The sequence below is a fragment of the Periplaneta americana genome, chromosome 13 (assembly GCF_040183065.1).
Source record: "Periplaneta americana isolate PAMFEO1 chromosome 13, P.americana_PAMFEO1_priV1, whole genome shotgun sequence".
NCBI classification, from domain to species: domain Eukaryota; kingdom Metazoa; phylum Arthropoda; class Insecta; order Blattodea; family Blattidae; genus Periplaneta; species Periplaneta americana.
The window spans coordinates 55,107,773-55,134,211 of NC_091129.1; the positions used below are offsets into that span (position 1 = coordinate 55,107,773).

A 26,439-nucleotide genomic window follows, 5' to 3' on the forward strand; every position below is an offset into this window, starting at 1 on the left:
GGTCTCCTATGGCGCATTCTGGGCAACGACTCTGTTGGTAATTGGTGTACACAATTGGTTCCATATGGGTGAATGACGAAATCAAGTACCCGCCATTAATAAAAAAAGCTTCAGTATTAAATTATAGTCAGCATAGTAGTCTACTTTCTTAATATATTATATTTTAAATATGATGATGCTAGGTTAAGCAAATAATCCAGAACTTAGTGATTAACTTAGTCGCTATCAGACAACACTCCAATTCCTTCTGAATCGAATTCAGAGTCACTGGATGAGTTGCTATCAATGGAAGAATCATCTGTCATAATAATCGTAAGTCTATCCACAACATTGTCTGTAATACAGTGCAACTGCCACATTTTATCTTCTTTCTGATAACATGTCCAAATAGCACTTTGTCATCTTGAGGCTGTAACCTCAGACAACCTAGACCCTAGCTAATAGCAAATTACGAATTTCAGATACTTTGTGCTCTTAATATGATATCTTTTCTCCATTTTAAATGGGTTTCCTCGCTTTAGTAAAGATGGACCTGCAATTTCTTCTGCCATAATTCTATCCTATACCGGTAGCCTACAAATACCAACACAGGACAATTAATTTATTTGTAGATGTACTGATAAATAATTTACTCTAACATAATTCACAACATCGAACACAATTCACTCCTCTCCCGTAATAATATCACACAACACACAGTACAATTCACTATTTGTGGAAAAATAAATGAATATTGTTCTTCGGTAAATATCACAATTCACAAATTCATAACACAACAGTTCAATTTACTATCGTACCACTCAATAAAAGTTATTTATCTGCTGAAACCAAATACTCTCTAACTACCAAATACTCTCTATTAGAGAGTATTTGCTGTATTTGCTTAAACTAAACTGACCAGTGCCCATCTGACATGCCGTAACTCAATTAAGGCTGGATCTGTAAGACTGCACTTTCTAATATTATGCAATGCTGAAGTCAGAGGTCGTATACACATCCTGCATAGCATTATCAGTCATGATGACATCATTCACCATCAGAAAGGTGTTTCAGTATGTGTAAAACGTTGCGTTTGCACAATGCCATTGTGTACACTTGAATCTGACCTCAATGTACAACTTTCTCGTGGTTTGTATTAATGCGCTCAACTTTTTATTTGAAAGAAAATAATTTTGTATATATTGTTGTAATAATTATAAATTAGTAGCTAAGTTTTCGTTTAATACATGATAAACCGCAACATTGCACATTTTTTAAAACAAGAAACCACTTACAAAAGGGAACTAGTTTTCTAATTGCGCACTGGTGTAATTGGTGTACAACTAATTGCGCACTGGTGTACTTTGGTGTATAATCAATTGCGAATTCCTTGCCCACGTGCATTTGTTGATATGAGGCACCATTCTAACAGCGTGCCTAGCATACGTCTTCTTCAGTGAAATGAAGAAGCCGCTAGCGGTGAAAGATTTCCTGACTAATGCCCTGCAATCAGCTGTCAGAGACTGGATGCGTGACACCCAAGAGAATGGTACAGTGTGGTCATACGCAAATACCGGAGCGATGGCAACGATGCATAGTTCTTCTGGGAAAATACATACGTGGAAATGGCTGAAGACTAACTGAGAGACTGAACTATCCATGGCACGGTAAATGTCATTCATCTAAACCAATTGTAAACCGCCGTATATGTACAATCAAATCTATGCAAAATCACATTTTGAAGAAAGATCCCTTTTTCACATTCTGTAGAATGTCACTTGCAAATGCATTTTGCATCCAGACAAATATAGGCTCTAAACTTTACCATTGTGTTTATTGTTTCGTTTCATATGTGGATAGTCTCTAATTATAGATATTAATTAGTAATGCTACAAATATCGATTCATCATCGTCATAACGGAACACAAAATTCTGAGTTTCATCACCTATTAATTCTTCTACGAGACTGCATTATTTATGTCTATAAAATTTATACTAGGCCTTACAATTCTAACAGTCTTATTAATTGCAGGGAGAAGAACAACGTTGAGAGGAAAGATTTTCTGGACAACATGATGGAGCTACGAAAAAGGGGCCGGGACCAAGAGACTTCGTTCAGTAAGTGGGAAAGATAACCGTTCCAATGAGCATCAAAACACAAACTACTTAAAAAAAACAGTTCATCATTTTCCATTTGCAGTCATATCTTATCTGACTAAAAGCAATTATGTTATGTTTAAGGATAAAATATACTAATAATTTATTCCAAGACGAACATCCAGTGAAATAGCTGAGAAATTTGTTTTTAATGAAATTTTTTACGAAAGTATGCCAGAAAATGAAGCTCTTACAGCCACAGAATTATATTTGTGAATTACTCATTAAGATCCACAATAGCATATCATAATTTATTTTGATATTTTATTACTAAACGAACTCAGATACATTGTTTGAGTATGTACAAACTGTATTTTCGAAAAAAAAAATGTCTGACTTGAAATATACAGTATGTCCTATACATAGGACATTGGGGCTATATTAGAAATCTACTAGTATATTAATTTACGTTACTAAGAAACATTTTGTTTCACATCTTCATCCATAAATTTTACAATTTGTGATATTTCTCAAAACATTTGACACAGAGCCTCCTTTTAAACTTCACACACATTGTTTTCGGCTTTCCCTAGCCACTCCGAAGTTGTTTTCCTGATGGATTTTTTGCTATGAAATGACCAATGTTGTCGAGCCCGACGTCCATAAGACATTTTCTTTTCGATGTGGTCCTGGTCTGGGTTTCGGTGTACCACTACTCTTCAAGAAAAACGTTGCCAGTATGTAAAATAATAATAATAATAATAATAATAATAATAATAATAATAATAATAATAATAATAATAATAATAATAAATGTATTTTATGTCATATGGTTACTAATATCATAAAATATGTTGATTACTAAAAAAATGTTTTCGAAACAAAACCAGATCATGAGTACCCAGATCAGCAGTAGTTTAGAGCTTCCAGGATGCTACCACCATGGTGTTCAAGATATTTGTGAATAAAGGGAAGTACCACTTCTTGCCCCGAATCCGGATTTGGTATACAGCCATCAGGTTATCGAAGAGGTCAACTCCATTCTTGTACTTATTGTGGGAACTAATGCAGTATGGGATTGCGATGTTAGTTCTTGAGCCTTTTGTCCTTCGTTGCACTTCTCCTTTAGGGTCGAGGGATTCAAAACTGGTGACAACTGTTACAACTTTGTTATCATTCCAGCGAACTATGCCAATATTATTATTTGTATCCAAACATTTGTCGATAGCCCCTCTTTCCTTTTTTTTCATTTTGGAAAATGGTTTGAGTGAAATGCGATTTTCCAGAACAGTTCCTGTCACAAAGAAACCTTTTTCTTTCACCATGACAGCAAATTTGTAGGATGTGAAGAAGTTATCTATATAAATAACAAGCTGTTTAGGGTTTTCAATTATGGATGCAAGCGATTTTGCAACTCTAAATGACAATGGTTCATGATCGTTGTCCTTTTTTCCTGATATGGCAAAATCTGTAAAGGATAATTATCATAACTACATAGCATCCAGAGTTTGTACCCAAATTTTACTGGTTTTTCCCTCATATACATTTTGAGTATGTGCCTGCCATAATACTTCACCATCCTTTCGTCAATTGATACTTTTCACAAAATAACCCATATTTCTTCAGAGATTCGTTAGCTAAATTATATAATCGCCTCACATTGTAATATCTGTCTTCTTTGTCAGTGCTGCTGTTGTCATTGAAATTATTCTTTTTTATGTCTTGGAATCTATTACGTGACATGCAGTCAGCAACAATTTCCACGCTGCAGTCTGGAGAACGATCCCAGTACATGAGCTCCCTTGGTAGTGTGTGGTATCCACTTACTTACTTACTTACAAATGGCTTTTAAGGAACCCGAAGGTTCATTGCCGCCCTCACATAAGCCCGCCAGCGGTCCCTATCCTGCGCAAGATTAATCCAGTCTCTATCATCATACCCCACCTCCCTCAAATCCATTTTAATATTATCCTCCCATCTACGTCTCGGCCTCCTTAAAGGTCTTTTTCCCTCCGGTCTCCCAACTAACACTCTATATGCATTTCTGGATTCGCCCATACGTGCTACATGCCCTGTCCATCTCAAATGTCTGGATTTAATGTTCCTAATTATGTCAGGAGAAGAATACAATGCGTGCAGTTATGTGTTGTGGAACTTTCTCCATTCTCCTGTAACTTCATCCCGCTTAGCCCCAAATATTTTCCTAGGCACCTTATTCTCAAACACCCTGGACCTATGTTCCTCTCTCAGAGTGAGAGTCCAAGTTTCACAACCATACAGAACAACCGGTAATATAACTGTTTTATAAATTCTAACTTTCAGATTTTTGGACAGCAGACTGGATGATAAGAGCTTCTCAACCGAATAATAACACGCATTTCCCATATTTATTCTGCGTTTAATTTCCTCCCGAGTGTCATTTATATTTGTTACTGTTGCTCCAAGATATTTGAATTTTTCCACCTCTTCCAAGGATAAATCTCCAATTTTTATATTTCAATTTCGTACAATATTCTGGTCACGAGACATAATCATATACTTTGTCTTTTCGGGATTTACTTCCAAACCTATCTCATTACTTGCTTCAAGTAAAATTCCCATATTTTCCCTAATCGTTTGTGTATTTTCTCCTAACATATTCACGTCATCCGCATAGACAAGAAGCTGATGTAACCCATTCAATTCCAAACCCTGCCTGTTATCCTGAACTTTCCTAATGGCATATTCTAGCGCGAAGTTAAAAAGTAAAGGTGATAGTGCATCTCCCTGCTTTAGCCCGCAGTGAATTGGAAAAGCATCAGATAGAAACTGACCTATACGGACTCTGCTGTATGTTTCACTGAGACACATTTTAATTAATCGAACTAGTTTCTTGGGAATACCAAATTCAATAAGAATATCATATAATACTTCCCTCTTAACCGAGTCATATGCCTTTTTGAAATCTATGAATAACTGATGTACTGTACCCTTATACTCCCATTTTTTCTCCATTATCTGTCGAATACAAAAAATCTGATCAATAGTCGATCTATTACGCCCAAAACTACACTGATGATCCCCAATAATTTCATCTACGTACGGAGCTAATCTTCTCAAAAGAATATTGGACAAAATTTTGTACGAAGTCAACAAAAGATATATTCCTCGAAAGTTACCACAGTTGGTTTTGTCCCCCTTTTTAAAAATAGGTACAATTATGGACTCCTTCCATTGTTCTGGTACAATTTCCTTTTCCCAAATAGCAAGTACAAGTTTATAAATTTCGCTATATAATGCACTTCCACCCTCTTGTATTAATTCTGCTGGAATTTGATCGATACCTGGAGACTTGTACTTTTTCAGATTTTCTATCGGAATTTCGACTTCTGAAAGCGTGGGTTCGACTATAAATGGCTCAGCAGTTTGTATTTCAATTTCGTCCCGATCATTTCTATTTGGCCTATGTACATTTAGTAGTTGCGCAAAATAGTTTTTCCATCTGTTTAGGAATGATGGAGAGTCTGCAAGCAAGTCACCATTCTCATCCTTGATCACGTTTACCCTTGGCTGATATCCGTTCTTAAATTCCTTTATACCCTTATATAAATCTCGAATGTTTTTATTCTTACTATTTGTTTCTACCTCATTCAGTTTTTCCTTTAAGTAATCTCTCTTTTTATTCCTAAGTGTACGACTTGCTTCCCGTCTTTCATTGAAATAATTATCTCTCTTCTCCTCAACTGGATCCTGTAAGAATTTCAATTTTGCCTGTTTCCTTCTTTCTACTACCATGCAACAATCTTCATCAAACCACGGTTTCTTTTTCTTAGTTTCATAATAACCTATGCTCTGCTCAGCTGCAATTTTGATACTATCTCTGATATTTTCCCACACGCTATTAACATCTAATTCTTTCTCAACTTCGTCGGAACTTTCTAAAGTGGCAAACCTATTCGAAATTTCGACCTGATAATTTTGCTTAGCTTCCTCGTCCTTTAATTTCAAGATATTGAAGTTAGTAATATTAACTTGTTGCTCTACTCGCTTGGCTACTGATAATCTTTCTCTTAATTCTCCAATCACCAAATAATAGTCAGAATTACAGTCTGAACCCCTGAAAGTTCGAATATCTACTATACTAGTATGTCTCCGTTTATCTATCAAGATGTTATCTATTTGGTTGTGTGTCAATCCATCTGGAGAAGTCCAAGTATATTTATGTATATCCTTATGGGGAAATGTTGTACTTTTGACAATTAAATTTTTCGATGTGGCAAAGTTGACTAATCTAACTCCATTGTCACTACTAATTGCGTGTAGGCTCTCTTTTCCAATAGTTGGTCTAAAAATATCCTCCCGTCCTACTTTAGCATTGAAATCCCCCAATAAAATTTTCATGTGATATCTAGGGAACTGATCAAAAGTATGTTCCAATTCCTCATAGAAGCTATCCTTTATATGGTCGTCTTTCTCTTCTGTAGGGGCGTGAGCATTTATAACTATGATGTCGCACCATCTACCCTTAAGTACTAAATATGATAACCTGTCACTGATAAATTCGACCTTTTTTACTGCTGATTTTATTCTTTTATGAACAAAGAATCCTGTTCCTAATTGGTGATTATTGTTTCCTTCCCCATAATACAACACGTAATCTCCTATTTGTGATATCCCATTCCCATCTAACCTAACCTCTTGTACTCCTACGAAGTCTATTCTATATCTAGCTAGTTCTTTTGCTACTAATGTTCCCCCTCCTGTTCTATAAAGACTAGTTACGTTCCAAGTGCCAAATCTCAAAACCTTATTCCTTTGCTGTGGTCGTGCCAGAGAATCATTCCTATTCCGAGGCTTATTATAGGGATACGTAACAAGCTGTTTTTTACGGTGATGGGTTGTTAGCCCTTCGCCCAACCCCCAAGCCGGAGGACCACCCCTTATCGGCTGTCCACGATTGCTTATTCAATATATTCGCAGCTACCCTCCATACCTGGAGGCCGTCTCCTCTATCCGCAACCTGAGGACGCGCCATGCCGTGGTGATAGGGACCCACAATACATGGCTGTGGTATCCACTAAAAAGAAGAATACCCACGAACTTCATAAGCTCTTCTTTTGCAAGTGAAAATGAATGGTCATTTTTCTGTTGACTGTATACTTGTGTCTGTTCTAATATTTTGTCAAAAATGTTGTTGGATATAGAAATAAATATATCAGGGACAGATTTGCCTTGCAGACTATTCTTTATGGATTCCTTCATTGAAAGAGGAATTTTGTCAGGAGAATCGGAATATTGGGGACACCTTCCATTCAATTTTTTCTATTTTGGAGACTTTAGGGAAGTTGTTTCTTTACTGCTGGGTTGTTTATTTGTCCCAGTTGGTTCTGAGGTGTTGGTGTTAATTGCAAGAGAGATATCTTCCTTCTCCGGAATTGTTAGTTCAATCGTACCTGCAATATCAGGTGACATACCAGTAATTTTATCGGGAACCACAATGACGTCGTCATCAATATCCTCACAATCGCTGGGGGCATCTGGTGGTGGGGGAATTATAGCCACGGAAATTGAGTTGACTTCGTTTTCATCTGTTTTTTTATTCCATATTTGATACAGATATTCTACTGCCTCTTCAGGTGACAGCAAGTTGCGTTGCCTCTTGTCTGAAAAAATCATAATAGAAAAATAATCCATATTGTCCCAATGTCCTATACAGTAGATATGACACTGACTGTAAACGCAATTATTTTGAACAATGACACAAATATCGACATGATTTAATTTATAAAGGGTGTTATATACATTTTCAAACAACAATAACATGATAGAAAATTTAGAATTGGGTAACTAACAGAAATATAAATAAATAAATCTGCATACCTGTAAACATGATGAAAACAGCAAGCAGGTACTTGAACCACTGGCGATTAGACGGGAATAAACAAAGCGATTGTTGACAATCTTCAACAGAATGCGTTCAGAAAACATTGCTGAGTCAATTGATCTGATAATCTTTGATTGAGAGCAAACACTTTTCACAAAATTCGGTTATTAACTGGAATTATGTTCCCGTCCTATTCATAGGACAATGGGATTAAATGGATTAAGCAAATAAGCACTAATTATTATTTTAAAATATTCAACCTGTCAAACACTATATATTATTATAGAACATATTAAGTGACTCGTTAGTCAACTGTCCGAAGACAGATCTAAACCTCGCAAGTGATACGAAGAAGGCACTACTTATGAGGTAAGTAGGCCAGGAGATAATGTGGTAGGGTGGCCAGTTCCTTTCCTCTTCCACTGCATACATCACCGACTACCTACATACTACACTAGTTGGACTTCAAATGCATACAAACAAATTATTCTTCCTCTGACACATATCATTAAGTGAGATGTACTGCCTGATAAAAGATGTAGGCCCACGTATCAGCCAGAATCTTATTCAGAGGATTAAGTGACTTGGTACAAATTAAACAATTAAAGAAATGATGGTCCACCGCTGAGGATTAACGGTTAGCGTGTCCAACTGTTAAACTATCGGGCCTGGGTTCAAATCCTAGTTAGAACAAGTTATCTGGTTGGGTTTTATCCGAGGATATCCCCCTCAACCACACGACTTTCTACGTTGAACCACGAAATCATTTCGTCTTCATTAATTTCAACTTCATCTATCATCTTCAATAGTTTCAGGTCGACCAGGAGACTAGACAGACGTGGTACCGTGATTCGCCTACAGATGTTATCTGTCTAAGGGAACTGCATAGATCCCAGGGAGGTTTAGTGGCTTTCGCAGCGGTCTACGGCAAACATAGGAATTACCAGAGTTAGTAGGTCCTGGAACTTAGTGAATCTCGTTATCTACGGTGCCGCGATCTTCAGATCTGCGGCAGGACGAAGTACGTGATTTGCGAACACGTCATCGATCTGAGGAGGCTGCAGACAGGGAGACGGAGGGACGTTTCTTGTTCACGCGGACTCCATCTGACTTGGATGCTGTATCTGAATCGATAAGATAGCACAAAGAAATGAATCACGTACTCACAGGGGTGCGGTCTTAAGGACTTGAACAATCATGACATAAAAAGGCGGTTTGGCACGATTAGCTTCGAGTGCCTCCAATACGTACCGGCCAGTTGCTAGCATTTCGTCCGTCGTAAAGGGACTACTATTACCGTAAAATACGCAATCAGAGTCTAGTCTTCAAACTTATTGTTAATTGTTAATCAGAACTGTAATTAAATTCTATCACATTGTTTAATCTTACCTTTGATTATACCAAGTTTTCAAAATATTAGGGCAAGCTTCGTGTAGCTTCAATAAATTATTGTAGAAAAGAAGACCAGTTCTTTTGTATATTGTTATGAAAAACATTACGAATATCATAAACATAATGGGCGCTCATAGGTGTTTTATAAATCCAATAACGAAAGTTTTGCGGATTTAATGTCCCAGAAAATACAGCCTCGCTTCGTCAGTAAAAACTGTCAGGTCTGGGTGCATAATTCTTTCACATGCAGGAATCATTTTCTAAACGCAAGACAAGCGTAAATGAGTAATTTAGTTTGCTTTTGTAACTAACTTCTATACTCGTAAACTACAAGAAAAATGTTAATGTATTGTAAATTAAATTCAACTAAATTAAATTATGGTTTATTTAATTACACTCACAACTGCCGAAGTTATAACAGCGTCACCGGTATGCCGCAATTTTGTCCGGAAAGAGTTTTTACATGCCAGTAAATCTACTGACATGAGCCTGTCACATTTAAGCACACTTAAATGCTATCAACCTGGGCCGGGATAGAACCTGCAACCTCGAGCATAGAAGGACAGCGCTATACCGCCTACGCTACCCAGGCCGACCCCTTATCGTGATCCTTGTCTTGTTCTTGTAATTCTTATCGTGATCCTTGTCTTCGTGGGGCTCCATATAGTGTTTCTTATTGTCTCTGTCATGGTTCTGTTGTGATTCGTCTTTGTCGTGGTCCTGGTTTTCTTCGTCATGCTCCTTATCGTGATCCTTGTCGTTTCTATCGTAGTTCTTATCATCGTCCTTGTCTTTGTCATGGTCCTTATCGCGATAATTGCTTCTTCATCATGAACCCTATCGTAGTCCTTGTTGCCTTTGTCATGGTCCTTATCGTGAACCTTATCGTGCTCCTCATCGTAATCAATGTCGTGGTCCTTGTCTTTGTTATGACTCTCATCAAGATCCTTGTTGTCTTTGTTGTGATGCTCATCGCAGTCCTTGCCGTCAGTGTCATGTTCCTTATCGTGATACTTGTTGTCTTTGTCGTCCTTATCATGGTCCATTTTTTCTTTGTCATGGTCCTTTTCATGGCCTTGGTGTTTGTCGTGATTCCTATCGTGGTTCATATCGTGGTCCTAATTGTGATTCATAACGTTATGATTCTTATGGTTGTCTTTGTCGTTGTTCTTGTCTGTATCTTTGTGGTTCTTGCAACGGTCGTCGCAATCTTTCGCATTGTCTTTATCGTGGTCCTTCCAGTGATTCTTATCGTAGTGATTCTCGTAGCCCAAGTAATCCTTATAGCGGCCTTTGCTGTTTTAGTCTTTGTTTTATCCTTGTCGTGATCTTTATGATATTCCTTGTTCTCTGTTGTGGTCTTTCCCATGGTCCTTTCCTAGTCCTCGTCGTGAACCTTATTTTTCACGTCGTGGTTCTTATAGTGATGCGATCCATGTCGTGATCCTTATCGTGGTCCTTTCCTTTGTCTTTGTCGTGCTTCTTATAGTGGTCCTTTTCTTACCATGTCCTTATCTTGATTCTTTTGTCTTCCCCGTGGTTTTTGGCATCTTTGTCATATTCCTTATCTTCATTCTTGTTGTCTTCGTCGTGGTGCGTGTTATCATTGTAATAGTCCTCATTGTTCTCCGTGTTGTCCTTGTCAGGGTCCTTTCGTGATATTTGTTGTCTTTGTCATTGTCCTTATGATGGTATTGGTCCATATGGTGGTCCTTTCGTGATCCTTATCGTGGTTCATGTAGTGATACTTGTCGTGTCTATCGTGGCCTATGTCGTGATCCTTATCTTGGTCCTTGTTGTCTCTGTCATGGTCCATGTAGTTATCGTAGTGGTTATCTTCATCCTTATCGTGTTCTATATGTCTTTGTCGTGGTTCTTATCATGATACTTGTTGTGTTTGTCATGTCTTGGGTTCTTATCGTAAGCTTAGTGCTTGCTGTGGTTCTTATCATGGACCTTATCGTGGTCACTATCATAGTCCTTTGTTTCCATCCATATTGTGTGCTTGTAGTGGTCCAAATCGTCATTCTTATGGTGGTCCTTGTCTTCTTGTTTGTTCTTGTCTTCGTGTTTGTCCTTGTATTCGTGTTTGTCCTTGTCATGGTCCTTATAATGGCCATTGTCCTTTTCGTGGTTCTTGTTGATTTCTCATAGTCCTTATGTGGTCTTGTTCTTTATCGTGATTTTTATCATGATCCTTATCGTGATTCTTGTTGTGGCCAATGTCGTGATCCTTAACGTTTTTCTTGTGTCTTTTTCTTTGTCCTTGTGGTCATTGCTGTCTTTGTCATGGTATTACAATATTTATTTCAAAAACAATAAAGTTTTCCCCCTTTGGTAAGTGACTTTTATGTCACACGGTACCTTCCATAAAAGATCATGGACGTAAACAGTGACCTAGATACCAGAAATAGGCAGACAACTGACAACATTTTGGACTCGTGTGCACTATGGAATAGGATGAAAAAATACCCAGGCACGGCCAGACGTCTTCCTGCGTGCCTATGTCGATGTCGTGTGAACCGCGCTATAGAACTCAGATTTTCGCATCACCAAGAGTCGGGGGGACTGTACATCAGGAATAATCTTATGTAAGACAGTTTAGACATTAGTTCACGTCATATTTCTATCACAAAAAAAAAATCGAGATTTTGTCAGGCTTTGTAATTATTTACACAGGGTGGAAGATAAGGTAGTGCATTAATTTTAGGGTGTGATTCCTTAAAATATAACGAACAAAAAGTAGAATACCATTTCCTGGTTTTTGCGAGGTTTTTGAAGAAATAATACTTTTATGCCGACATTTCGATCGCGAATTTTTGGAAAAATGTTTAAAATTTAATTTCTTGTATAACAACGAAGAGAACGTTTGTTATGTTCACGTTGCAGCAATATTTTAATTAGAAAATTTAGTTAGGAAATTCACGGATTTCGAATTAATCGATTGAAGAAATACTGGAAACCTTGATTGTCGAGTGACGTACAGAAGGTCTAAAAATCTGGCATCACTGTCGGGACGGCAGTCTCGTAGTACTCGCAACTGATCAGCTGTTGTGATGTTTACATTGCACTAGTGTGCAGTTGTACGTACACAGCGATAGATTTTAGTTTATTTCAAAACTACGAGATGCCAGAGTTCACAAATCGTGAGTACTTAGACATGATCCAGGCCGCGGAAGAAATTCGGAACATTGAAGAACTACTGGCCAGAGTTCGTCATAATTGTGCTAGAAGATGTGAAAGCTGCACGCACGCTGATGGTGGATATTTTGAACAGTACCTGTAAGATGTGAGTGGAATGTAGTTTACAGAGTTTATTACTCTTTATTTCATTATTAACGTCCCGGATTAGTGATTCGTAAAACAACAAATTGTAATGTTAATTACATTTTGTTCACAAAGTTACATCAGTTTTTTTTTCATTAATTGTAACTGAAACTTCAATCCGATGTGTTTTCACTAATTTGGACATAATTTCCTGATTTTCACGTTATTACTGTTATTACTGTACATATTTCCTCTTACATTAAAATTATTACGCCATACTTCGTATTTAATTCCTAGTGTATTGCATTGTAAGTTGATAATTCTGTATTCATTGTTGAACTGCGCCAGAACACGAGCTATTTTGTTCATTCGGGTTATTAATTTACATTTTCTGACATTAAATTTCACAAAATAAACAAATATTAGTTACGTCCCTATCCGGAGTTTACGTAGGTCATTTTTGTGCGAAGATTTATCCCCAGATCAGCTCGCGAAGTATTGCACCGAAGCTCAGTACATTTGTTTGCTGCCGCCCTCCCCCTCACTTGCTGAAAGGTACACGGTGAAAGGTAGTTGAACTTAACTCGCCCCCTTCAAGTCGCTGACCGCATGGGGTGTGTGGTACTACTTATGCGGCGTTAAGACATCTTGCAATTGCCTTCAGCGCTTTCGAAACACTTGTAATTATCTCAATATCCGTAAGTCCTATAATTTGTTTTATTTGGCAAAACTTACTCTAAATAATGAGATCTATGGCTCCTGTCAATTAATGTACTACCTTACCTTCCATTCTGTATATTTCTTCCTAATTAATAAAATTTTCGGATTACACTTGCTGCGAATAATGAACTGCACTAGTGTATACTTACTACACAATGTAGGTCAATAATAGGCCTACTACAATTAATTACATGAAGTTGACGATAATTCTAATGCAATTTTCCTTCTCTTAGGAATATGTTCACACATACACGCTCTATATAATGATCTTTTTCAGGTATCGATGGCGATGACTTTGTGGCCCAGGCTTTCGCCTTTCTACTGGCGGGATTTGACACTTCTTCCACTACTATAACCTACGTTCTTTACGAGCTGGCTCTACATCCAGAAATCCAAAGTCGACTCCGGAATGAGATATCTCGGGTGATGGCCAAACATAACACTGAACTAACGTACGACACCATTCACGAAATTACATATCTTGACATGGTGATTTCAGGTAGGTGATAGTTTCCCTAAAGAGAGGGGAGGTTGCTTTCTGGCATTGGTTCGAATCCCGCTTGCACTGATTACCTGCTTCGGATTTATCCAAGATTTTTCTCCATCTGTTAGTTGAATGTCAGGTAATCTCCTGGCAAATCTTCCGTCTTATCTTGTTATCACCAGCTCCATCGGCGTTAGATAACTTCGCAGGTGATGTAATATCGTTAAACAACGGAATAAAATTAAAAGAAAACAAATTGAGAAGTTTCATATGATCATGATATCTTTACTCAGTATTCAAATTGCAGACAATGAACAGTTTCGTAATATCTGTGAATATTTCTTTGATATCAAACCGCGACATTTCTTATATGAAGCAAACAATTGCACACTCATTAGATTAAAGTAACATAAGATCTCATTATTACAGAGACACTTCGGAAGTATCCTGTCCTCACCATTCTGGAAAGGAAATGTCTCAATGATTACAACCTTCCATGTGCATCGGGCGAAGGGAGTGTCACTCTCCGGGCCAATACTGGAGTCTACATTCCTGTTTATGCCCTACACCATGATCCGGAATACTTTCCAGAGCCTGAGAAATTTGATCCTGAGCTGTTCACGGAGGAGAACAAGCTACAGAGACCAAACTTTTGCTACTTGCCGTTCGGTGAAGGACCCAGAAACTGCATCGGTGAGTAACTATCTGTAGAATCGTTTAACTTAAAATATCATACTGAATATATTACACTAGCGCAAATTAATGTCACACGGCATACTGTTAGGTGAACTGCTGGGAATACAGCCTGAAGTCCCGTTGAGTCCAGGTGTTATTTGAGATGAATAATTAATAAGATGCTATTCCCGGTAAAAGTAACGATAATATTTTGACGTTTAAATTAGGCTTATCATTTAAGATGTTCAATTAATTACACGCCAGTTTGTCAAATTGCAGGCAGAAAAATAGAGCTTCCATGTTTTCTTCATCTCGGCTCTAGAATGAGATGGTCACCACTACATTTCGGGACCCTTTTACTCTCGGAAAAGACTGTACTCAATTTTGTGTATGGCTGATTTTACCCCCCAGCCGTTCTCGAAGTCATGCAGATGACATAAAATATCCTTCTTGAATTAAGCCAGAGCCCGGCTTTTCCAATCTTCAGTCTACCACCCCAATTACACTGGCAACTAAACTCCATTTAATAATTGAGCATCCAACAATACGTAATTTATATAAGAACAACAAACCCTTCGCTAATACTCTTCCAAAAAGAGAAAAATCAAAATTACATATTAATTTTAAAAAATATGGACTTTTAGATACGAAACTCCACGCTGAGGATCAGCTCATAAGTAATGTTGAAGATAACTTACAAAGATCTGTATTTAAATTAGGGAGTTCACGTAAAGTATGTAACATAGAGATATCAATTATAAATAAACCAGAAAAAAAAACATTAGCATTAAGGGCTAAATATAATACTCTTAAGAGCAAAACTAGTACTAGAAGAAAATATTATTGAAAAATGAATAGTTTTAATTATCTAAGCCGCATTCATCTTATTTATGAAATGGAGATACCACTAACAAAATAAACTGATCTATATACTAATGAGACACAAATAATTTTAATATTACAAGAAAATAAAAACTATAAATCTAACAAGTTTCGGTATTTAGGATGCTATTACATCTCACTCCTAGAACCTAACGAAAAATGGACAAAGAAGAAATGAAGTAATCAAAATGAAAATTTTACATGTTACGAGCTGTACATTAAGATATGAAAAATAAAAGTGGAAATACCAGGAAGGAATTAAATATCATTTAATAAAGATATAAAATAAAATCATTCAGAAATAAATAATACGATATACAGAGAGAATGATTTAAGAACGTACCAATATGTCTAAAACTGAGATTAATTTACAAACCTGTGTCAAATAGTAATCTAGGCAGACCAAAAAAAGGTGGCTGGAATATTTCCAAAACACACTTACTTCATGAGATGAAGTTAATCCTTGTTGTTCATGGTGACCATTATGATCATGATCATTATATGAAACAGCAGCAGTGTATGGCTTTAAGTGGCAACAGTCGTGTTGATCTTAAAGACTACACTATCAAGTTACGCATTGTTATTGTTGTTGTTTAATCAATTGTCTGAAGACAGGTTTGAACCTTATAAGTGACACCAATATAGTATCACTAATGAGACAACTAAACCAGGAGATAATGAGATAGGGTAAGGTGTCCAGTTCCTTTCCCTTTCCATTGCATACATCGCCGATTACCTACATATTACACTAACAAGACTTCAGATGCATACAAACAATTGTTCTTCCTCTGAAACAACTTATAGAGCTAGCTGAAAATTTAAATGCTGAAACTATGTAGTTCCAATTAACTCCCAACCAAATATTTATGCTCAATGTTGAAAAGAAAACATTGCCACCTGCTATATTTATCATCATCATCATCATCATCATCATCATCCATACAAGTTTTAGGCCATGTGGCCTGTTACGATCTCAAAATAAAGAGGAATTTTTTTTTCCAACGCTTTTTGGGACATCCCAGAGATCTCTTCTCATGGGATTTATAGTAAAGAGTAGCTTTTGGTATTCTATGAGATCTGATACGTCGCAAATAGCTCATCCAGTTGTTCGGATATTTCTGTATGACATATCTTCCATTATTTTTTCGTTGAGTTTATGATTCCATTTTGTATATCCCGCTATTTTTCGCATATGTCTCATTTCATTAACTGTTATTCTGCTTTCAACCATCCGCCTTAATGTCCGTAACAGAGTACAGGTCTTGCCAATGTTTGGTAAAGGCGTATTCTAGTGATTTTTTGTACCCGGTAAGATTTCATTAGACTACCTGTTGATTGTTCTCAGAGATTTGGAGTATTTTACAATTTTGCTCATTATACCAAATCATCAAATGTTAACTTCTAGCCAAGACATGTCAAAGCATTTACTCTTTCTAAAATGTTGCTTTTAAACAGCGTTTAAGCTATAAAATAAATAATTGTCGCAAAAATACACAAAAGAAAAATTCTATTTGTGTAAATTGCGAAATGCTTGTGCAATATTATAAATAATTGTCCACAATGATAAAATTAATAAAGTATGCAAAAACAAAAAGTTGTGTAGTTTGTTTCTTGGTGTTTTATTACTTTCAATCCATCTTACCACACTCTAGATATACTTATGTAAGTAAATCATTAGACGTTGGTTTGTTTTGAATCAATTACTGCTGAATTTACATCACATAAAATATGTTATTTTATGGGGACTCTAAACATTCAAATTCTTTACTAGTAGGTCCTTCAAGATTCGTTAGTAGAGTGTTAACTCTTTTTACTGAAAGAGTAATTCCAGTTTTTACAAGATTCATGCAACTAAATCCTCGCTCACAATTTACAGTACGCGATGGAATTATATAAATCGATTACAAGAAATTGTTCACTTAACTTACATGAATTGCACCAACTCTTTGCAATCAATTCCCGAACATCTAATGCAATACCTTTTTGACATTGCCCATGCCATTAGCATTTCATTTAAATTCATTAGTTCAAACACATCTCTGATTCCATTTTCTCCATTACCATCTTCGTTTCTGAAGTCCAATGTGGTTGTCGCATTTTTGTACATTTGCATTCAAACTTTGTTGCATTTTTATAAGTCGAGTAGAAAAATGCGACGAATGCGACTATGGCTTAAACCCTGCTTCTATACATGTTTTACTAGGGACAGGATATTTTTTCCAGAAGGCTATAACTTTTGTTTTCTCTGTATTTATTTCCATGTTATATTTTTGCAACAATATTTAAATTATGTACTGAGTATTGTAGATCATTTTTCTGTAGATTCTATTAAAACTAAATCTCAAAATATCAATTAATCTATTTTTAAATAATTTATGTTTATCTGCAATGACCATGTCGCATTAGTCTCCATTACTGAATAATTTTATTCATATAATATAAATAGAAGGGGGAGAGGCCGCAAATCTGTTTCACTCTTGTGTTAATTTCGAGCCATTCTGTCGTGGTTGTCTTGTACCAATATTTCTAACAATTTCTTGCTATTTACCTGGTTGGAAACGTTCATAAAATCAATGAAAATAATTCTATACGTTTTCTATTAGTAGCTTCATCCAGAAATACCCATCACAACAAGATCGACCTTTACGGAAGTCATTCTGTTTTTGTCCAAGAAGGCTATCACAAAGTTTATTCAATTTATTTTTAATAATATTTGTATACATTTATATCCAGTGATTAGCTAGCTGATGACTGTACTTTTCATAATTTTTACTAGCACATTTTTTTTTAAATAGGCATTACAGTAGATTTTGTCCAGATATTTGGAATAATTCCCCCATCCCATATTAAATTTAAAAATTTAACTAAGCTCTTTAAATAAGGCAGGCATGTTTAAACAATTCTATATTTATTGAATCTTCCCATGGAGCATTAGTGTTTTTAATTTTTTATAACACTGCAGAAATTTAATCTTTTGTAATATGTTCAGTTGAAGTATTCTGAGATACTGAAAATTTAAGAGAATCCGTTGTTTGTAATCATATTAATTATATTTCTAATATCCATCAGTTCATTAAATATTTCAAATAGTTCAACGTCTGTTCCTTCATACATAGCACAATCAACAACATGGTGTTAAAATCACTTTTCAATCATAGAAGGCTACAGAATTACAATAGGCTTAAAACATATTTAATCTCACGCTGCTGAATGAAGAATAAGAGACCCTTACGAGTGATAGAGGGTTATATCTCTCATACGATGTAAAATTTAGAAGAGCCCACTGAGTAAGATTTCGAACCGTTTCAAATGTTTTTTGTTTATAATATTCATCCTGTATCCAAAACACCACGTCTATTCTTTTTTCTTTATCTTAAAACCAATCAGAATAATGGCGAAATTCATGAAATCACACGGCTATACGGAGCTTTTGTCAAAGTGGATCCACTCAAACCCAAAAGATTTCTGTTACAATGAGTCAAATGCCAAGAATATGGTCATTCTAAAAACTGTAGTCAAAAATATATATGGCTGTGTAGAATGTGACCAGAACCATGAAACTGTTAAATGTAAGAAAGATCCTGCAACTCCATCGATGTGTAAACTGCAAACGACTGTGCACAGCAAATTATAAAGGCTGTTCAGTTGACAAAAACTACAAAATTCAACAGGACTTGTCGTTAAAGTAGATAGCAGTCATTATGTCAATGACAGCAAGTGCAACCCAAATCAGTTGAAACAAGACCTATAAACTTTCGGTGCTCCAAAAGTGACTTACTCAAGGTCTTACATTCTCTTCAACAAACAATGAACTTATTACCGACAAATTAGGGGCCTAATTGACAAAATAGATACATTAATACCTCTTATTGTACGTCATATCAATTTGTTAAACCAAGTGATACCGTGCTTTCTTTGTACACCTCACATTCCATCACGACCTGGTCAGAGATCGAACCAGCACGTTTGAGTTACACTCATTATACCCTTATGAGGGCCTTAGAGTGTCTACAGCCCTCACTAGAGTTCCAGTAGCTTTTGTGTTTCGACTCGTAACCTTGCTTGGATGTAACCAGGGGCGTATTTTGCGGACTACAGGGGCTACCGGCGGTAGCCCAAGGAAATTACAAAAGAAAAAGTTTATAATATAACATAATGTAATAATTTTGTATTACCGTATTAGTTTTACCACAGTAATTAAAATTAAAGTAATTGTTAGATTTATATGCGCTCTCTGCTCTCGAAAAGAAACAAGTTGTCAAGGCGGCATCACTGGAGAAACCGCTACTACAAAGGGTAGCCTGTGACCGTTCCGCTCACGTCGCACAACTCCCCGTCAGCCCGCTCTCTTCTGTTTCCATCGTGCAGTGTAGGCGGGTGAGTTGCCGCTCTCGTGATCGGTTTCTTGGAAGGCGCGAAGCAACAATATGCTTAGTACGCTAGCTCATTAATGTGATTGTGTTCTTGCAGTGCAGTATTTTAAATTTGTGATTTGTTCGAGTGTCTAAGAGTTATATTAATTGTGAATTATTAAGTTTTTAATTTCCCAATTAAGTGAATTTGTGAAAAATATGGCAGTACAAGTTTCTGGAGAGGTTTGTGTTGAAAATGACTGTGTAATAGAAGGTTTATTAAAAGTGCCTTTTAACCGTCGTACATACAACGAGAAAGTTGAAATTATGAAAATGGAAAGACCAACTCTTGAGTTAAATTTGTCCATGGACGTAAAAGAAAAACAGCGTGAGTACACACGCCATTTCACTTCAACATCATATGGTAAGTGGAATTGGTTGTGTGGTAGTTCTAAACTGTCTAAACTATTTTGCTGGCCGTATTTGTTATTTAGCCGCGAAACTAATGTGTGGTCAAAAGAGGGGTTTTCTAATATGAACTCCCTTCCAACGGCAATCCTAAAACACGACAAATCAAAAGCTCATATTTATAGTAGCATGAACTTTGCAAACTTTGGGAAGACAAGAATTGATTTACAGCTAGATAAGCAAAAAGTTCTACACATCAACCAACACAATGCTCTTGTGAAAAAAAATAGGGAGATTTTACTGCGTCTCATTAACGCAGTCTGCTTTCTAGGAAAACAAGAATTCGCTTTTCGGGGTCATAATGAGAGTGTGGAATCAGACAATAGAGGAAATTATATTGAATATTTAAGTTCCTTAAGTGAATTTGACCATTTACTGGCCAATCATCTTGAGAGTTCAACAGTATTCCGTGGTACTTCTCCCGCAATTCAGAATGACTTCATATTTGCTATAAGTGGGGTTATGATAAAGAACATAAAATCTGAAATAGAAGAAGCACCTTTTGTGGTCATTGTTGTTGATGAAACAAGTGACTGCTCTAATCAGAGTCAATTGTCCACTGTTTTAAGATACGTCGACAGTACTGCCAATGTTCAAGAACGGTTTATAGGATTCACAAATGTCAGTTCGGGCAAAACTGCTTCTGCTTTGTTTCAGCATGTGGAAGGTGTTATAGCAGAATACAATGTCGGCAATAAGTTAATTGCACAGACATACGATGGTGCTTCAGTTATGGCGGGAAATATTAATGGCTTAAAAACAAAAGTTCAAGAAAAGTATCCTCAAGCACTATTTGTCCATTGTTACAGCCATGTTCTCAATTTAGTTTTGCAACAAACTACTTTATCCATTCCAGATGCCGCATTTTTTTTCAAAACACTGTCGGGTTTAGCTGCATTTTTCTCATCATCTCCTAAAAGATCAGAAAAACTCAAGGAATTTATGAAAAAGAAACTCCCAAAAGTAGCACCAACTGGATGGAATTTTACATCTCGGCTTGTAAATACAGTAAAGGAATACAGAGAACATCTGACTGCTTTCTTTGAAAATATCATTTGTAATGATTCTGAAGAAAACTGGGATGATGATGTAATTGTGCAGGCTCAAGGATATTTGTATTTTTTCACACAGTTTCAGAATATATTTCTTCTTGAAGTCTATGCTAGAGTGTACGCACATACAGATGTGCTCTACAATATTCTTCAGACAAAAAGTCTAGACATAGCATACTGCTTGCAAGAAGTATCAAAGTTAAAACATACTATATCCGAGTTCAGACGTAGTGGGTTTCCGTCCATAGGGAGTAATATGGAAAATGAAAATTCTTCAGACAATACAATGGAACCACCATTAAAGCGAAGAAAAGGAGATGATGAACTGAAATACAGGCAGCTGTACTACAGCATACTAGATCGTATGCACATGGAAATTACTGACAGATTTTATGATTATGGAAAGCTTCAGTTCACACATCTTCTAGATTCTCAAAAATTTTCTGCTTATAGAGAAAACTTCCCGAATGAGGCACTAAACAAATTATTTCAGTCCTATAACAGTCACTTTGATCAAGTACGTTTGAAAAATGAATTAGGTGTAATATATTCAGCAGAAGTCTTTGATTTTTCGAACAAACCTATCCATGAAATATTATCTGCCATATATGAAAACCAGCTGAACCAAGTTATTCCTGAAGTCCTTAAATTGGCAACATTAATTGTGACAATACCAGCTACGTCAGCATCGGTAGAAAGAGCATTTTCTGCGTTGAAGAGAATAAAATCCTACTGTAGATCAACTCATACACAAGAACGTTTATCCGGCTTGGCACTGATGTCCATTGAAAAGTCATATCTACAGAAACTTCGCAAGCGGCCCAACTGTAATTTCAATGACGAAGTCATCAAAGTATTTTCGTCCCAATCAAGACGTCTGGAATTCACATATAAATAGGTAAGGAATTTTATTATAGGGTTTTTAAAATATATTTTGTGTAATAATAGGGTCAGTGGTAGCCCAGACCCTTAAACCAGTATACGCCACTGGATGTAACTGACGAATACATAAGCATAAGAGTTCAAAAAGCAATTTATTTCTAAACAAACCGCCACAATTATAACAAAATATTACCGAGGTCGTGAAAGGGTGTTCGATCTTTGAATCATGGTCTAGATCAGTCATTTTCAACCGGTGTGCCGCAGTGTGTCGCGAATGACCCGCTGGTGTGCCGCGAGAAAATAGAAATAGTACAGTTTGCCGTAGCAAAAATTGCAAAAATAAAATTGGAAAGAGTAGTAAAAAAAGTGAGTCCACAAGAGTCAACATTCAGTGAACGCGACACAAAACATTCAGTAAACACAGTTCCTCCTAAAACCCTTAAAATTCCCTCTGGTTAGGAATCACTGGTTTAGATTATATGAGTCTGCCGCGGGATTTTAAATTACACCTTTAGTGTGCCACATGTTGAAAAAGGTTGAAAATCGCTGGCCTAGATATAGACATCAATGGTTCGGGGAAGGTAGGGAAAGTTGAAAGGAAAGATTTAGCTTTTAGATCTATTATCAAGAGCTATTCTCCAGTGCCAGATCTGATCGTAGAGTAGACATGTACCTCCGAAACATTGAATATCTCTGCATTTAGGACACAGTGCAAATACCCAAAAAACCTCTCACCACGTTTATCACCAATCATACTTAAAATATTACTGACTTTTCTGTTCAGCGAACTAAGCTGTATCCTTGTATAAATTTGGCAACCTATGACGTTTACACTTTTGCGGAAACAAGCATCGACTTTTCACATCGAAGGCATGAGTTGAAATATCGAAAAATTAAACCAAAATTGAAGGGTTCAGCGCCATTTATTAAAAACGGGGAAAGCAAGAGTTGAAGTTAAGTGAATGCCATAGTTTAATGAAGATTGACATATCATTTAGTTTTAATGTATATACTTTATATTACTTGCTATATGTTTCCATTGAATTATAATTGCTTCATTTTAACCCTTGTTTTCTACCGTTTTACTAAATGGCACTTGGCCCACTATGGTTCTGAACACTTCAATTTATGATAAATAAAAGTCATAATAGAGTAGTTCTTTCCAGTCACTTCTATTTCACTTGTGAGCACTATACCATTTTTTTCCATTAGCACATAATCTTCATCACGATACACATGGTAATGGAAAGCCACTGTACTTCATTGCAACACATTACAAGAGTCCGACATAATGACAGTGCTTCAAAGATTAAGTAACCGATGAAATCCTTCAGGTGGCGCATCATTCGATATTGCACAATGATTACGATCTATATGTAAACAAATATAAAACACTGACACTGTTGCAGGAATGCGGTTCGGTCAAGTTCAAGTGAAGACAGGATTGATCCACATCCTCTCCCATTATAACGTGGAGCCGTGCACGGACACCCCAGTGCCTCTGGTATTCGATCCAAAGCCTTTTCATCTGCACACAGTTGGAGAAATACCCCTTGTTTTCAGAAGAATAGGACAGACTTAACAATGCCTCTAGTAAATAACCTGTCCATTATCTAGCATCTTCAATTAAATGAGTTGTGTTATGGCCAACACAATTGTTTGTAACGTGTAGTGAATTCTAAGGCTAAAGCCACAATCTAGTACATACAGTCACGAAGCTTGAGTTCATGAGGGTACTAGAAACAATAGACTGTACCGGTACTGTTTCACATTGTATGTGATGAGGCGATAGTACCGATCCTTGTGGTTAGCAACTATCCATGGATGTATATTCCCTACGTATTGAGCTTCGTGAAGAGAAGGCCTTATGGCCTTAACCCTACCAGCAAAAATAAAACATTATTATTATTATTATTATTATTATTATTATTATTATTTTTTTTTTATTATCATCATCATTATTATATTATAATAATATAAAGCTTTGGTTGGTGTTCTGAATCCATGCATGCGAGATGCGAGGCCCGCCTCGCACAACTCCGGTCTACACGAGAGATAGTGAGTGGTTTCTACAGCTTCAAGGTGCGCAGACCGACAATTTATGTAAGTGAAGGTTATAAAATAGACAATAATAAATAAAAAAATACCTTACTTATATCGTAACCATGGCTCTGTTACATAGTATAAGAAAAGAAGAACTTGAAAATATAATTTAACTCGGAACTAGTTTATTGAAAAGTTTTGTGAATATAGAGAAAGAAAAACATAGAAGTTTAGTGTAATAATGAATAATTTCAGCGATGGTGCTGTTACACAAAACTAAAAATATTATTATCTAACATTGTCTGATGGCTAGATATGACATACTTAGGGGTCTATCACTAAGGTACGACGCGAAAATCAGTCGACTAAACTATCAACGTTGTTAACTACATTATCATTGAATACATTTTCTTTTTTGTTTTAGAATGATTTTATTTTAGTATCAGTTTGTTATAATATGTTTAATCTAGTGCTATACTGTATTTTTAATAAAAAAATAATAAAAATGTTAAACAGATACTTAGTATATACTTATAGGTTGTCATATGTATTATCTATCTGTAATAATTACCTATATAGTGGGTGATGGCAGATTAAGAATTGGACTACATCTAATCCGCCATGACGTGAGACTGATGTAATAAATAAATTATGTTTAATCATGACTACTGAAACACAGCCCTAGTCTTTCATCACCAGTCTTCACCTACCTGTCATCAAAGTATATCGATAATAATGCTACTTTTCTTCCTCAATGCCAGAATTGTTTCCAGTATGCCAGCTCAAAAAAAAAATCCGATTAACCTCATCAATGTTTTGATCGATGTTGTGAGCCAAGCAAACGCGCATTCATTTTGTTTCAGGAGGAAACGTTCTCTCAAGCATGGCTGTTACACCAGTTATCGGGTTCAAAGAGCAGTCTGACTTCACCCCCCCCCTATTTCTATCTGTTTTTTATTGGTTCAATGTACGACGATTTGTCAACTGCGATTTTTATCTAGCGTCTGAGTGAAATGTAGTTGAAAATGCCACCGAAATGAGTCCACGGTCCAGCGCCGAAAGTTACCCAGCATTTGAACACTAATAGGATGAGGGAAGACCTCGGAAAAATCTCAATCAGTTAACTTGTTCTAACCAGGATTTTAACCCGGGTCCGCAGTTTCGTAGTCAGACATACACATTACTACTGCACGCCACTCTGAGAATTCTACAGCCTTCTCAGATCGATGTCATCTGTATGCCTATCAGTTACTACATCACGCTGCATCTTATATTGACCTGAATGCTACTGCAGATATCGTGATTCACTACATGGTGCCATCTATCAATTCAGCTGCATCCAACGGAGTCCTCTTACGAAGTTCTTTCTGTCTCCCTGGGACTTCTGCAGCTTCCTCAGACAGATGCTACACACATTCCACCAAGCCTCTTAATTACAAAAATTTATATTCTTGTTATGAAATACTTCAAAGTAAGTAGAATAATAATTAGCCTCTCACATTTTATGTAATTCGTAAAATAATAGCTACTATACCTTTAATTTCATAATCGTTGTTGAAATACAGTATATATTATGTAAATTTCAAGTCGAATTCTAGGAAAAGTCTAGCATGTCTTTTTAATTAGAAACAGAAAAGCAGAAACATTATAGTCTCTCACAGTATGGTATAGACGTCAAAACTAAACTTAATGTTTTTTACTTTGTTATTTAACGACGCGGTATCAACTATGAGGCTATTTAGCGTCGGTGGGATTGGTGATAGCGAGATAATATTTTGAGAGTTGAGACCGAGGATTCGCCATAGATTACCTGACATTTGTCTTAGGTTGAAGAAAACCTCGGTAAAAACCCAATCATGTAAGCAACCGAAGCGGGAATCGTACCCGCGCCTGAGCGCAACTCCGGATCGGCAGGCAAGTGCCTTAGCCGACTGAGCTACGCCGGTGGCTACCTTAATGTCAGATGGTAAAACACGTGCTTAGAAAAAATGACAGTACACAATCCTAATTAATATAAACACCACAAAGAAGAAAACAAAGAAGGCATGGAGAGAATGGACGTATAAAAGATTAAGAAAATGGATGAGCTAGAAGATCTGCTGGACAGATGGAGAACAATGGGGAATGGAAATCTGAAGATAAATCCTAACTACACTGGCCGGCACAGAAAACGCAACTCATGAAAGAAGTTACTACTAGAAGAATCGCTCATTCAGTTTAAAAAAAAATGCCTATGTTTCTTCCATATGGATAAACTAAAACTAGTTCAATATCTTCACATTT

At 36.5% G+C, this 26,439-nt stretch overlaps 1 protein-coding gene across 2 annotated transcripts in view; it reads left to right on the top strand.

Annotated features, from left to right (window-relative positions):
- Positions 1–24,684, top strand: part of LOC138711928 (cytochrome P450 6j1-like) — a 42,438-nt gene extending 17,754 nt beyond the window's left edge. For both annotated transcript variants that reach the window (XM_069843228.1, XM_069843229.1), the window contains exons 4-7: positions 2,012–2,097; positions 13,596–13,817; positions 14,232–14,495; positions 23,523–24,684. In XM_069843228.1, the coding sequence (XP_069699329.1) occupies positions 2,012–2,097; positions 13,596–13,817; positions 14,232–14,495; positions 23,523–23,695 (745 nt within the window). In that variant the 3' untranslated portion in view covers positions 23,696–24,684. The remainder of the gene's footprint in view (positions 1–2,011; positions 2,098–13,595; positions 13,818–14,231; positions 14,496–23,522) is intronic.
- Positions 24,685–26,439: the final 1,755 nt, after the last annotated feature.